General features: G+C 41.5%; 1 protein-coding gene across 1 annotated transcript in view; it reads left to right on the forward strand.

Moving 5' to 3' along the window:
* ptprn2 (protein tyrosine phosphatase receptor type N2) overlaps positions 1-15745 on the forward strand; it is a 573154-nt gene that overhangs the window by 537406 nt on the left and 20003 nt on the right. The window contains exon 17 of the mRNA XM_060920656.1: positions 7133-7210. Coding sequence (XP_060776639.1) covers positions 7133-7210 — 78 coding nt within the window. The remainder of the gene's footprint in view (positions 1-7132; positions 7211-15745) is intronic.

Here is a 15745-nt window from a genome sequence, read left to right on the forward strand (position 1 = left end):
AGATTCTGGACTTCTTGCATACCAGACCAGGACAAATCTCTTATTGGTGATCAATGAAAACTGAATAGCTCTTGATATTTATTAGATGATCTTTGGACTACCAACTGTGGTTCCAAGTCCTACAATTTTAAGTTCAGTTTTATTTCATGTGGACTCTATTGATACATTTTATGAATGACTGATAAATGTAATTGGACATCTTGCTGAGGAATCAGAGGCTGGCTCATGACAGTTGGCAGGTAGTTTGTAGAATGTCCAGAGTCAGGTAACCCCTATAGAGATCTGGTTCATCCCTACCTCATGCTCTGCAACATGCCAATAGGTGTGGAATGGTTCTACTAAATTTGACCCTAGGTGTCAGCAATGGAGTGGCATCCCGCCCAGGGTGTATTCCAATCTCATTCCCAGTGTTCCCGGGATAGATCTGAGATGCATTGCATGCCTAACCAGGATTAAAGTGTTTCCTGCAAGTTGAAGAAATCCAACACAACAGCTCTTGCTTTGACATCACTTTGTTTTGCCCTCAAGACTGACTGCAAAACCTCGATAAAAAAGTGGGTGTTGGGGATCAGAGAGGATTTCGTCTGCTTGAATAAAGAATCTAAGTTTGTCTCCAAATTTGGCAAAACTAAGCTAGCAGTTTCCTGGCAATAATTCTTATTTTCCTCAGTGCATATTGTTTTTGTCCTTGTCAGATTTGACAGACTGAAACCTGATTTGCATCAGTATTTCTGTCTGTCCTCTTTGTGAAGTCTCCTGGTGTGGCCCAAAGTGCCTCATGCTGCAGTTATTGTCGAGCTGGCACTTCACTGATCTACTTCTCAGCTTGGAGTAATTAGATTTTACGAGCGCGATCATCTTTTTGAGTTTGAGATGATATATCCGCTTTAATATCTCCCTTTATGGGAAGTGAGACAAGGGAAGTCAAAAGTCTGATATTAGCTGTCTGGCGTATAATGGCTCTTGCTGACTGTAAAGGTTGTGCTCAGCAATTATATCCATTTGCAGCCAGGCTAATGGCTGTGCATGTCGTTCATACGAACAATGAAGCTTTGTGTCTGATTTCTTTCTTTCTTTCTTTTTTTGCTGTTGCATGTTCATTGAACATCAGCCATGCCGCAATTAGCATAGCGGTGCAGTGAATTTAGTCTGGTTAGCTTTTATGATGAGCGCAGAACACTGATGACTATCATAGATGATCTCGCACTTCATTTTATTTTGCATGTTATTTTTTTTTTTTTTATATTGTCTGCACAACTTTATAAAACCAAAAGGTACTATCCTCACTGGCCATTTTATTAGGAACTCCCATCCATCCACCTGCTGTTTGTTTTCTGCAGTTCTCTAATCAGCTGATCCCTTGACAGCAGCACAATGCATAAAATCATGCAGATACAAATCAAGAGCTTCAGTTAATGTTCACAATGTTCAAACATCAGAATGGGAAAAATTGTGATCTCAAAGTGTGACTTTCTGTCACTGTGGCATGGGTGTTGGTTTGAGCCAGATGGACTGGTTTGAGTATTTCAGAAACTGCTGATCTCCTGGGGTTTTCACACACAATAGTCTCTAGAGTTTACACAGAATGCTGGTTGGTTCAGCAACATGCTCCGCCATTTTGTTTTTCTACTTACTGTACAGTATGGACCCTTTTCACTCACGTGACCTTCGTAAGCGCGACCACCATTTTGGACATGAAGAAATAACGGTTTATGGCACAGACCCTTTCAGTTCTCGCTCATCTAGCTGCTACAATGACTGCTTAGACTGCAACAATAATACCTAACACACATTTAAGTATCCGTCGTAAAGACGTGAAACTCGTCGAGTGACGAGTGTGTTCATCGATAAGCTAACACAATCTAAAAGTAGACATACCATCACACTGCCCTGGTGCTGTGTACAGTTTACCTTCTATGGTTTGTGCACTCACTATTTGCCATTACTTTCTCCAACCCAGTGTTCGAACTATGCCGATATTTTCGGGGGGTCCCTTTTTTTCCCTTGGGGGGGGGGGGGGGGTGCGCTTGTCTCAGAGCGTGGATCTCCAAACACATGAGAAGCCTTGCGCTTATCTCAGAGTGCGGATCTCCAAACACATGAGAAGCCTATCTTACCCACATATCACACGGACTCCACACCTCCACACACGCATCGCGTCTGAAGTCATAACTCATCAGGGGAAATCGTGTCCGCATTGGCATGTTCAAAAAACAGCCTCGTGTCAACAATGATACCACACGCAAGAAAAAAAAAACAGTCAGGCTACTCAACACATCTGATCCACAGCAGCACCAAAGCATCACTGGAAATCATGTCAACAACCAATCTTCTATTTCAACATGCGTCAACAAACAAATGGCACCACAAACATGAACGAATCGGTCAGGCTACCGATTCCAAACCCACAGCAGACGAATAATTAAATGCATCTTACCTTAAAGCAGAATCGACCACAAAGGAAGTCTGTTGGCACTGTTGGCACACTTCCTTTCTACTAATTGTGTCCCCAACCTGGCAGCAGCAGTTGTTGTCATATCGGTTTATTTTATCTTTGATGTAAACACAACACTTCGGATATGCAAATGCTTCCCGTTACACACGATTGCTATGTCAATAAACATCATTTTGCCAATAGTTTAGAGACCATCCATCTTCTCCGTCGGTCAGCATCTGTCGGGAGCCGATAAAATGATAAATCTTGCCTTGTGTGTTGATGGTTACTACATCCAGGTGCACAACAATATAATGGCATGATGGAAGTCTTGCTGAAAGTAAAAACTTTCTTTGATGGCTATATTCCTTTCGATGCTTCGCCGTCGTTCCTCGTTGTTGGCTGTAGTAGACTACTGGTAGTTCATGTCCAAAATGGCGGCCACGTTTGTCGTGACGTCACGTGAAAAGGGTCCATATGAGCTGATATCCTAGTAGTAGAGTAGCCAATCAGAGCCTGCAATTGCTCATATCCAGTGAATGTGGATAGAATAAATATACATCAGGGAGGTTTTTAAAGGGATAATACTATTAATTAGTTAATTATAATTGTGTCATTTTTATAAATTTAATATTGGCCTCAAATGGTGTTTTTGACTGATTTTGTGAAAAACCTAGTTGTAGTTTCATCTCATTCTATCAGATATGACTTCTCATTTAATTTGTATCGAGACGTTAAGAAGAAAATAAAGCTTGAAAGGAAGTAGTAGAGATCGTTAGTGCCTCTGGTGAGTGTATGTACTGTAGCTTGGACACTTAGCTAGCTTTGCTAATCTAATCTGAGCATGTACAGTAACAATCTAGATCGGCATGCTACATTATTGCACTTTTTGGGGTACAACGGCTTGTCACTGGGGCGGGAATAAATAAGGAAGGTACTTATTTGTACCCTTTATATACTGCATGGGGAAATACCTTTTTGGCCCTAAAAATATATACATGGGGTCCAATAATGAGCTCTAAGGGGTGCATTAGTGTAGATTGTACCTTGAAGGACAGAACACGACTCGTCCATATTTCATACAGTGTATTTAAGTTGAGTTTAGCTCACTCATGTGAATGTAGGGTTAGGCTGAGAGTTAGACGAAGCCCCGGAAGCTTCTCTTGCTCTACCAAGCTCATTAGAATTCCTTGAAATTTTATTCGACTTCTTTTGAGTGAGTAAAGCCTCCTTGTGTTGGATTACGCTGTCTTACAATGCCTGGGGACAATAGTGTCCCAGCTTGATCCCCTAACAAGGGAACATACCTGAGCTCCACTTAGCCGGCTTCCTATTGTGTCCACATAGAATGGCTGCGTTCCAATCCGCTGACGATCGACTTCTCGTTAACGAAGTTCTTTTGTAACACTCTGGGATAATGTGGATTATTCAGTGACATTTCTGCCAGACTCTCGAAAGGCTCTCAGGAGCAACATGTGATACCCACACAGACAGAATGGATAGGACCTCCAAATAAGATGAATATTAACAAGCGCTAATCAGAGTTGTGGTTAGCTCACAGTTTCCAGCAATGCCTGAACAACAGCTGTTTAATTTTGTGTTTTTATTTTCGTACAAGTCACTGAAACACCATCCAACCCTAATCCTTTGATTTAATGAGAATCAGAGTTGAGCTTCAACTGCTGCTGGAAAGATGCAAATGGATTTTTCTGTCATTATTCATTCGAGGCCAGTGCATTATAGATGGCATCCTAGTTTTTTTTTTCATTTTTAGTTGTTCAGACAAAGACAAACAGACAAGCTTCATCTCCTAGATGCTGAAACTCTCAGCAACAAATGTGTTTGATTAGAAGGCTACCGGGTTTTATTCAATGACCCTGCTTTAATCAGAACACACAGACACTGTGACTGCAAGGAGAAAAGAGAGTGAAAGACAGAAAGAGGGAGGGGAAGTGAGAGGCAGAGGGCAGCAGTGGAGGGATCCATGAGGGATCTGGCTCTGGACTCATCAGACTGTTGATTTGCTTTGTGATTTGTTTCTACTTTTTCTTTTATTCCACCTCCATCCAATTTCCTTTCATAATACTGGAGTAAATTAAAAATTTCATCACCAGGGTGGAGCAAAAAACAAACTATAATCAGTAGCATCCGTGTAATGTGAGTTCAAGTTTGAAAATTTGTGGAGATAAAGTTCATTTAGGTAAACTCAGCTTTTCTGTAGTGCCTTTAGGATGCAGGGTCCTAGTGGCTGTCAGTCTCAGTGAAGGAGGCGTGGCCTCTATCTGTGTGTGTTAGTCTCATTGAAGGAGGCGTGGCCTCTATCTGTGTGTCAGTCTCAGTGAAGGAGGCGTGGTCTCTGTGTGTGTTAGTCTCAGTAAAGGGGGCGTGGCCTCTATCTGTGTGTGTCAGTCCCAGTGAAGGAGGTGTGGCCTCTAACTGTGTGTGTCAGTCTCAGTGAAGGAGGCGTGGCCTCCATCTGTGTTTGTCAGTCTCAGTGAAGGAGTCATGGCCTCTATCTGTATGCGCCAGTCTCAGTGGAGGAGGCGTGGCCTCTATCTGTATGCGCTAGTCTCAGTGAAGGAGGCGTGGCCTCTATCTGTGTGTGTCAGTCTCAATGAAGGAGGCGTTGCTTTTTTTTTACCTTCTTCACCTCTCAAATATAAGGAGGTGTGGCCTATATTTCCTTTCAGCCCCAGTGAAGGAGGCGTTGCCTGTAATTTTTTAAAGAATCATTGATTTTATGGCATCAAAACAGATCAACAGTGGTGCTTGAAAGTTTGTGAACCCTTTAGAATTTTCTATATTTCTGCATAAATTTGAGCTAAAACATCATCAGATTTTCTCACAAGTCCTAAAAGTAGATAAAGAGAACCCAGTTAAACAAATGAGATAAAAATATTATACTTGGTCATTTATTTATTGAGGAAAATGATCCAATATTACATATCTGTGAGTGGCAAAAGTATGTGAACCTCTAGGATTAGCAGTTAATTTGAAGGTGAAATTAAAGTCAGGTGTTTCCAATCAATGGGATGACAATCAGGTGTGAGTGGGCACCCTGTTTTATTTAAAGAACAGGGATCTATCAAAGTCTGATCTTCACAACATGTTTGTGGAAATGTATCATGGCACAAACAAAGGAGATTTCTGAGGACCTCAGAAAAAGCATTGTTGATGCTCATCAAGCTGGAAAAAGTTACAAAACCATCTGTAAAGTGTTTGGACTCCACCAATCCACAGTCAGACAGATTGTGTACAAATGAAGGAAATTCAAGACCATTGTTACCCTCCCCAGGAGTGGTCGACCAACAAAGATCACTCCAAGAGCAAGGCGTGTAATAGTCAGTGAGGTCACAAAGGACCCCAGGGTAACTTCTAAGCAACTGAAGGTCTCTCTCACATTGGCTAATGTTAATGTTCATGAGTCCACCATCAGGAGAACACTGAACAACAATGGTGTTCATGGCAGGGTTGCAAGGAGAAAGCCACTGCTCTCCATGAAGAACATTGCTGCTCATCTGCAGTTTGCTAAAGATCATGTGGACAAGTCAGAAGGCTATTGGAAAAATGTTTTGTGGACGGATGAGATCAAAATACAACTTTTTGGTTTAAATGAGAAGTGTTATGTTTGAAGAAAGGAAAAACACTGCATTCCAGCATAAGAACCTTATCCCATCTGTGAAACATGGTGGTGGTAGTATCATGGTTTGGGCCTGTTTTGCTGCACCTGGGCCAGGACGGCTAGCCATCATTGATGGAACAATGAATTCTGAATTATACCAGCATATTCTAAAGGAAAATGTCAGGACATCTGTCCATGAACTGAATTTCAAGAGAAGGTGGGTCATGCAGCAAGACAACGACCCTAAGCACACAAGTCGTTCTCCCAAATAATGGTTAAAGAAGAATAGAGTTAATGTTTTGGAATGGCCCAGTCAAAGTCCTGACCTTAATCCAATCAAAATATTTTGGAAGGACCTGAAGCGAGCAGTTCATGTGAGGAAACCCACCAACATCCCAGAGTTGAAGCTGTTCTGTATGGAGGAATGGGCTAAAATTCCTCCAATCCCTTCTGAAGGACTGATCAACAGTTATTGAAAATGTTTACTTGCAGTTATTGCTGCACAAGGGGGTCACACCAGATACTTAAAGCAAAGGTTCACATACTTTTGCCACTCACAGATATGTAATATTGGATCATTTTCCTCAATAAATAAATGACCAAGTATAATATTTTTGTCTCATTTGTTTAACTGGGTTCTCTTTATCTACTTTTATGACTTGTGTGAAAATCTGATGATGTTTTAGGTCATATTTATGCAGAAATATAGAAAATTCTAAAGGGTTCACAAACTTTCAAGCACCACTGTAAATCATATCGAATTTAAATGCTCGTGGCTTTAAATGTATTTTCATGCACTACACACTTGTGATATTCATGTTCATCACTTATATCCTTATATTCATCATAACTTTTGCCCCCCCCCACTCTCTCTCTCTCTCAGTAATTTTGCAATTTGTAAACTTCTTCCAGCTGCCATTGTAAACACTTTGCTCTTAATTGGTGAACATGAATAAATAAATGAATAAATAAATAGCAAGTGCATGACTAAAGCAGGAGACCAGCCATCTGCATCATTTTAATATCTGAGCTTTGTTAATGTGTGCTGCTCCTAATCTCTCTGTCTCTCTGTGTAGATGGACCATGACCCTCGTAACCCAGCCTACATCTCTGCTCAGGGCCCTCTGTCATCTACGGTGGCTGACTTCTGGCAGGTGAGCCCTCAACATATGTTGGTTTAGTTTTCTACAAAGAAAGAAATGATTCACACATGCTGATACCTTTTCACCGATTTTGTTCCCCAGCTACCTAATCACTCTCAGGAGTCATCCAAATTAGCTAGCCGGTGTTAACGGTGAAGAAACTGGTCTCATAAGGATAAATCCTGGATCCTGGGTTCTGGGATTGCAGGTTTATTACAGTATGCAGGTGAAGAAGAGTAAAGACAGACAGTACTGTGTGAGTTCAGTATGAAAAGAATCCTGGGACGAGCAACTAGACAGTTGTTATGATTACAGCAGCAGCTCTTGCATAGAAATCTATAGTATCTAGGTGAAGCAAGGATGAGAATTCAGGACAAACTGTTTAATGATATCCAAGTGGGATCCTCCACAAGATCGGAGGGATCCAGAAGTATAGAAAGCACTGAGTTAATTATATGAGTTAGCTCTCGTTATCAAATTCTTCACAAATTTCTGACAGTCAGCCAGTGGAAACGTGTCAAAGTTGACAAAGTTGCTCAGCTGTGAAGCCTAGCATCTATGATATAGAAATGGCCTTTTAACTGCTGGAATCAAAAACCCGCATTATCATTCTGTTGACACACACTAGCAAGTATATGAGTGGCTCCTACTGCAGTATCAGTGTAGACAGGAAGTACACCAGCAGGCGTATTTTTATCTCAAAGCTGTAGGCAGTCTCAGGAAATAAATGACTACCAGTCAAATTCATGGTTTCACTTCTTTACAGGCTCAACTGCAAATCTTTCTCTTTTTTCTGAAACAGGAAACTGAATGACATCACATTGGATTGCGAGTGTAATCTTCACAGTGTTCTTTCATATACGTATACAAATACGTATGTGTGGAGGTCTGGGAAAACCTGTCAGATGTTATGTGACGGAGTTTTTCAGCCAGAATGATACTTGGTCATCTCCAGCTTAGTGTTGTAGAACTTGAGTCCGGTCTCAAGACCACTTTTTGAAGGTCTCGGTCTCGTCTCGGAATCGAATGCATTTTTATTCTGGCTTGTCTCGATCTCAGACATAGAGAACTCGAGATTTTATTTCAAGACTGGTCAAGACCACAACTGTGGGGATTTCAGTAAATCACCTGTGTATTGTCTGATTTACTTGTTAACATGGTTACTGTGATTGGATGGAAAATTTCCTTCTTCACATGCAACCAATAATGTGACTCATTGTGAATTTGAAATTTTTCTTCCTGTTAATCGCTGTCACCACTCCCCTGCCCCACCCTCTTCACACATACACTGGTCTGGTCCTGGTCTTGACTCGGTCTCACCCTGCCTTGGTCTTGGTTTTGACTTGATCTCAAGCCCTCAAAGTTTTGGTCTTGATCCACTCTGGTCTTGACTTGGTGGTCTTGACTACAACTACAACACTAGTCCAACTATCCATCCATCCATTATCCATCACCGCTTATCCTGTGCAGGGTCATGGGAAAACTGGAGCCTATCCCAGCTGACTACGGGCGAGAGGCTGGGTACATTCTGGACAAGTCACCAGATCATTGCAGGGCTGATACATAGAGACAAACAACCATTCACATTCACACCTACGGTCAATTTAGAGTCACCAGTTAACCTAACCTGCATGTCTTTGGACTGTGGGGGAAACTGGAGCACCCGGAGGAAACCCACGCGGACACGGGGAGAGCATGCAAACTCCAGACAGAAAGGCCCACGTCAGCCACTGGGCTCGAACCTAGAACCTTCTTGCTGTGAGACGACAGTGCTAACCACTACACAACCGTGCCGCCCCTGTAAATGTATTTATTTACATCATATTCTAAACTTGTCTTCACAGTTGCCTGCAAATATCATGTTGTGTAAGGAGCCAGTTTAATAAACCCAGCTGTACAAATGGTCAATCTGCCTAAAGGTTTGTTTTTCATCAGTTTATGGACAGTCTGATCATTCTGATCATTTGAAAGTAATCAGATACTGGCTAACAAAATGTCTGTGGTGCTCTAGTTGGAATGAAAAGAGAAACATATTTCAGTTCCTGTACTTTTAACATCTCGCTTTAGTAGAAAATATCCAAATAACACCATGTGAAGGGTTGTCACAGGTCTCCGTGCAAAAATATCAGCTTACCTGAGTAGCAGAGCCACTCCAACACATCTGACTGAACTTCACCATGGGATTAGTGTTCAGACTGAGACAAATAAACCAGCGTCACATCCGTGTACTTAAGGGTCATGACAGTGTATGTACAACTGCAGCAAACCTGTTAATGGATGTGTTGTTTGTTTTGTTTTGTATATTCATTTACGCTCATTTACGATGGCATGCAGGATACCTCGCTCGCTTTGTTAAAAGTGCACTTTTGACTGAACTCGCGGCTCACGCAAATTGATTACGCTAATGCGTTCGATGTGGCCCGACCTTCCCTAGCAACCGATCTGCATTCACCAGCTAATGGGAAGGCTCCTAATCAAGGTTACGGGTTGCTTGTATTTATCATTTTAGCAATTACTGAGGAGAAAAAAAATAATGATCTGAATTGAATTAATTTCGTACGGCTGAATCAGAGTGATCACATCGGAGGTGTGTAGTCTCAGAATGCTTTCATTAAAAATGCTCTGTTTGGATTAATGTTGAAGATGAACCATGTCAATTATCTCGGCGGGTCTGAGTCATCATCTGTCATTACGATTAAGATTAGTGCAATAAATAAATAAAATGAATAAATAAATAAATAAATACACCCGTAGTGTCTACCGTCATTATTTCATTATGTGAAGGTCACCTGCTCTGGTGGTGTGAGTGGCAGGATTTGTTCTGCTCCACCAGCACGATTGTTTGCTACTTTTGTTTCGACCTTTGCTTAACCTTGCATAGCAACGTTAGTCAATGACAATATTTGATCACCTGCTTTGGAACATTTGTATTAGCTCATCAGACGGGCTCCGGTTTGCAGAGCCATTACTCTGTAATGACGAACAAAACATCATGACTTAGTAGCTTAATGAGGTAATGAAGCAGAAGAACCACATCAGAAATCATTTTTACGATTCTTAAGCAGCCATTTAATGAGAGTGCTGAAATGGAAGGATGAAGAAAAAATGGGGGTTGTGTTTGAGGTTTGGAGGTTGTGACGGGAGAGAGAGAAAATATCCCAGGACTGTCAGCGAACCCCTGTGCTTGGATTGTGCTCTGTTACTGTTGTAACTCCAGATTAAAGGAAGAAAAACATAGATAATACTTACAGAAATTTAGCTGAGACTTAAAAAATGTGTTTGTTTTTGTTTGTTTTCAGCAGCCAGTGCATATTTTACGTATATTTTTCCTATGGAAAGTGGCTACACGGTGAATGGAAAGCAGCTACTTGATTCTATCCACATTCACTGGGTATGAGTACTGCCGCTTTTCCACTACCAACGTGGCTGAGTTGGGCTGAGCCGTGCCGTGCTGAGTTGGGCTGAACCGTGCTGGCTGGAAGTGGGTGGACACATTGGGTGGAGTTAGCGAAAGTGGGTGGACGTCACGTGATGTCGTTAGGCGGCGCAAACAGTGACATCAGTGACCTTTTAAGCGGTAGTCTCATGACCCGGATAGTAAACAATAAACATGGAGGACATGGAGTCGTTAGTGTTGCTGGTCTTGGTGCTGTGGCTTGTTGTCACCGACAACGCCAACAGATACTGGCAAGAGCGTATAGATGAGGCGAGGCGCATAAGGCTTCAGAAATTCTCGTAATTCTTCTTCTTCCGGGTTTACGGTGTTTACAGATCCCAGCGTGCTCGCGGGGCGTGTGTGGGCGTGTGAGGACACTCCTCCTCACCAATCAGTGCACAGGGGAGTGTCTGCTCACGCCCCTAGCCCCACTCGGCTCGGTTTGGCTCGCTTCAGCCCCACTCCAAAACCATGCGAGTTTTGGGTGCTAAGCAGGGCTGAAGCGAGCTGAGTCGTGCTGCTCTAAGGTAGTCGAAACGTGAGCCGTGTTGGGCTGAAGCGAGCTGAAGTGAGCTGAAAAAGGGTAGTGGAAAAGGGCCATAAGCGTGTGCTCTGATTGCCTACTCTACTACTAGGATATCAGCTCATATATCATGAGTAGAGAAAAACAAAATGGCAGAGCATGTTGCTGCACAAACCGAGGACGAAATAAAAACTCTACTCGAAAACAAAACCCCAAAAAAATAAAAAATAAAAAAAATTTAAATATGGAATGAAAGCATTTGATGTTAAGAATGTATCTTTTTTATTTTTCAAGAATTATTATTATTATCATTGCATTTTTCACAAATTGCTCCTGTTGTTTCACTGGTTTGTTTACATTCTGAGCAGAAATGATTTTGTCGGACGTTTCGTATAAAGTTTTTATTTACCAAAATTGCAAATATAAAAATAAAAATGATTTGTTTCTCAAAATCCAGTGAATGTGGATAGAATAAAACAGTTATTCCACTCAATCTTGTCGTACATCGATTATAGACAACTCGGTGCTATGCACCTCGTTGACTATCAGCTTATGTGCGACTCAATTTTGGGGAATAACTGTTAAACACTTGAGTCACACAAGCAGCTCAAATTATTTTGATCTCCCTCTGAAGCTACAAACAACATCCTCATCTCCAGATTTACACCAATCTTTATTTCAGTCAAATTTCTGGGCTTAATAAAGCTAATCTAAACTACAAGCAAGGCTAGTTAGCTAGCTGATAGTAGCTAGGATCAAGAATAACGTTGCTATGGTTACAGTGTGTGCGTCATGGTATTTCTTCCCCTCTGCAGCACATACGGCGCTCTGGGCAAAAATAAATAAACAAACAATGATGGTGAAAAATAAACCACCAAATGTGAATGCAGTATTAATTAATAACTAAATGGAACTACAATCCAAATCTGACACCAAATTATTGCCGCTGATCTCAGGTGTGTTAAAAAAAAAAGGTATGAATTGTGTGTAATGTGTTTTTTCGTGCCAGTCATGGTGGCGAAGACTCGCAGTGTATTTCACTTTAACGGCTCTCGAGGGACACACTGAACGTGAGTGTGATTAGTTTATGGTCAGGGCCATTGTGCTTTTATTGCCCCTCGTAAAAGTCAGTGTTTTCCCCTCATTTTCCTAACGGCCACAGCGGGCCATTATATCTCTGAAGGACATGGAGAAAGTGTGATTAGGAGAAATGGAGCACGAAACGGCAGCTCAGACAGACAAGAAGCACGATAGAGTGGGAGGGACGACAGCAAGCCAAGCGATTGAGAAGCAGGGCGGTGAGAATGAACTTAAACTTCAATTACAACTAGGAGACGCTTTGGCTAATAATAGCCAGCTCGGTCACAAGGGAATGCTTTGCTAAGTGAAACATATGCTACGTTTACGTTGCTTCAGAACGATGGCGTGCATCTGAGTGGTAATAAAAGCCCAAGTGTTACTCCATCAATATCTGATTCTGAAATAGCAGAAAAGGATTTCATGAGGATTTGATCAAGATTTTGGAATTTCTTTTACTTACATTTATTCCAATTGTTACTGAATACAGCACCTTGCATAAGTATTCACCCCCTGAACCTTGCCACATTCTGTTGCTTTACATCCTGGAACTAAAATGGACTTGATTGGGATTTTACCATTTGATTTACATAATATGTCTAATGTCTGTAGGTGCAATTTGTTTGTGGTGCCAAGTACATATTCACCCCCCAGGGGTCAATAATAGTCAAGTCAAGTCAAGTTTATTTGTATAGCCCTTTTAACAATAGACAGTGTCGCAAAGCAGCTTTACAGTATTTTAATGACTTTAAACATTAGCTAATTTTATCCCTAATCTATCCCCAATGAGCAAGCCTGTGGCAACGGTGCCAAGGAAAAACTCCCTCAGACAACATGAGGAAGAAACCTCGAGAGGAACCAGACTCAAAAGGGAACCCATCCTCATCTGGGTGATAGCAGACAATGTGATTATAACATTTTTAACAGTTTTAACATGAAATCAGTTTTGTTGATGCTATAAACTCTTCATTAATGGAAACTTGAGTGCAAAACTGTGCATGACAACTGCAGTCCTAAAGTTAGCAAGTCAACTGTAGTCCTCAGCCATAAAAGCATTACTGTAAGAGTCCAGAGCGTCTTCCAAATGTGACTGTCCATATGGGACCGTCCTCCACAGGAGCGATGTGATGAGACTCCAGCCAGATGTAGGGCATCAGGATGGATCAGGCAGGTCTGAGGAGCAGAAGAGGTCAGCATCTCGATCTCAGGATTGACATGTAACTCAGAGGGACAGATGGGGGGGGGGGACAACACAGGTTGTTATGTATGCCCAATAATGCCAGTGAGTTTTTGTTTGTTTGTTTTTTAAAGTATTTTAAAGAGCCCTTCAAACATATCCAGGTTCTTTGTTTAAAGCACTCCTACATAGTTTCAGCATCTGTATCTATTGTATGTGGCTTTAGATTGCAGCAGGACTAATTTAGGGATTTCACATGAATAGTGGTGAGTACTTACACAGTCGTGTCAAATTCCTTTTTTACTTCCTCTGCCAAGCAGGTTATGTTTTTGGTGTGGTTTGTTTCAAAACCTACTGACCCAATTTCCATGAAACTTGGTGGAAGTGTGTAGCATGGCCAAGGAAGAAAACTAGGAAGACATTTTGGAACAGATCCGAGTCACAGGGCAGATCCACGAATTTAGTTTCACTTTTGCTAACATTGCAAGTGAACATTGCAAGCATTTGGCCTTAGTGGAAATCTGCACTCAATAATGCCATACATCTTAAAATCAACTAGATAGCAGTAAAGGTCAATGGTGAAAAAACATAGCCAGTGCAGAAATATGACGACTCCATATCACAGTCAACATCCATGGGTATCTGTAATCCTCTGGGATACAAATGTAGGCATAAATTCTAACAGTTTTGGAAATATATCCAGACATATACAGTGTCTTGCAAAATATTCATCCCCCTTGGTGTTTTTGCCTGTTTTGTTGCATTACAAGCTGGAATTAAAATGGATTTTAGGAGGGTTAGTACCATTTGATTTACACAATATTACTTTAAAGGTGCAAATTGTTGGTTTATTGTGACACAAACAATAATTAAGATGAAAAAACAGAAATCTGGAGTGTGCATAGGTATTCACCCCCCGAAGTCAATACTTTGTAGACCCACCTTTTGCTGCAATTAGAGCTGCAAGTCTCTTGGGGTATGGTTTTATTAGCTTAGCACATCTAGCCACTGGGATTTTTGCCCATTCCTCAAGGTAAAACTGCTCCAACTCCTTCAAGTTAAATGGGTTGTTTTGGTATACAGCAATCTTCAAGTTATGCCACAGATTCTCAATTGGATTGAGGTCTGGGCTTTGACTAGGCTATTCCAAGACATTTAAATGTTTCTCTTTAAACCACTCCAGTGTAGCTTTAGCAGTATGTTTCAGGTCATTGTCCTTCTGCAATGTGAACCTTCATCCCAGTCTCAAACCTCTGGCCGACTCAAACAGGTTTTCCTCCAGAATTGCCCTGTATTTAGTGACATCCATTTTTCCTTCAGTCCTGACCAGCTTTCCTGTCCCTGCAGATGAAAAACATCCCCACAGCATGATGATGCCACCACCATGCTTCACTGTAGGAATGGTGTTCTCAGGGTGATTGGTTTGCACCACGCATGGCATTTCCCATAATGGCCAAAAAGATCAATTTTAGTCTCATTTGACCAGAGAATCTTCTTACATGTGTTTGGGGAGTCTACCACAAGGTGTTGGGCAAACTCCAAATGTATTTTCTTAAGCAATGACTTTTTCTGGTCACTCTTCCATAAAGCCCCACTCTGTGGAGTGTATGGCTTAAAGTGATCCTATGGACAGATAGTCCCATCTCCGCTGTGGATCTTTGCAGGTCCTTCAGTGTTATCTTTGGTGTCTTTGTTGTATCTCTGATTAATTCCCTCCTTGCCTGGGGTGTGAGTTTTGGTGGGTGGGGCCTTCTCTTGTCAGGTTTGTAGTGGTGCCATATTCTTTCCATTTTGCTATAATGGATTTAATGGAGCTCTGTGGGATATTCAAAGTTTGGGATATTTTTTATGACTCAACCCTGATCTATACTTCTCCACAACTTTGTCTCTGACCTGTTTGGAGGCTCCTTGGTTTTCATGTCGCTTGCTTAGTCGTGTTGCAGAGTCAGGGTCCTTCCCGAACAGGTTGATTTATACAGACATCATGTGACAGATCATGTGATGCTTTGCTTACACACAGGTGGCTCTTATTCAACTAATTATGTGACTTATGAAGTGAATTGTTTGGACCAGCTCTTATTTAGGGGTTTCATATGAAAGTTGCAAATTTGCATCTCATACATGAGTCGACTGTTGTTCTTGGTGGAGGTCTGTGCTCTCCGAGTGCCCTTCTACTTTGTTAATTACTTTGCAAGCCATATAGATTTTTGTCCCTACTTAAATATTATGATCTATTTTGTTTTGATTTGTCATGTATAATCCCAAATTATGTCCATTTCTGGTTCAGGTTGTCGCACTATAAAATGTAGAAAGATCAAAGGGGGTGAATACTTA

The sequence above is a fragment of the Neoarius graeffei genome, chromosome 1, assembly GCF_027579695.1.
Source record: "Neoarius graeffei isolate fNeoGra1 chromosome 1, fNeoGra1.pri, whole genome shotgun sequence".
NCBI lineage: Eukaryota > Metazoa > Chordata > Actinopteri > Siluriformes > Ariidae > Neoarius > Neoarius graeffei.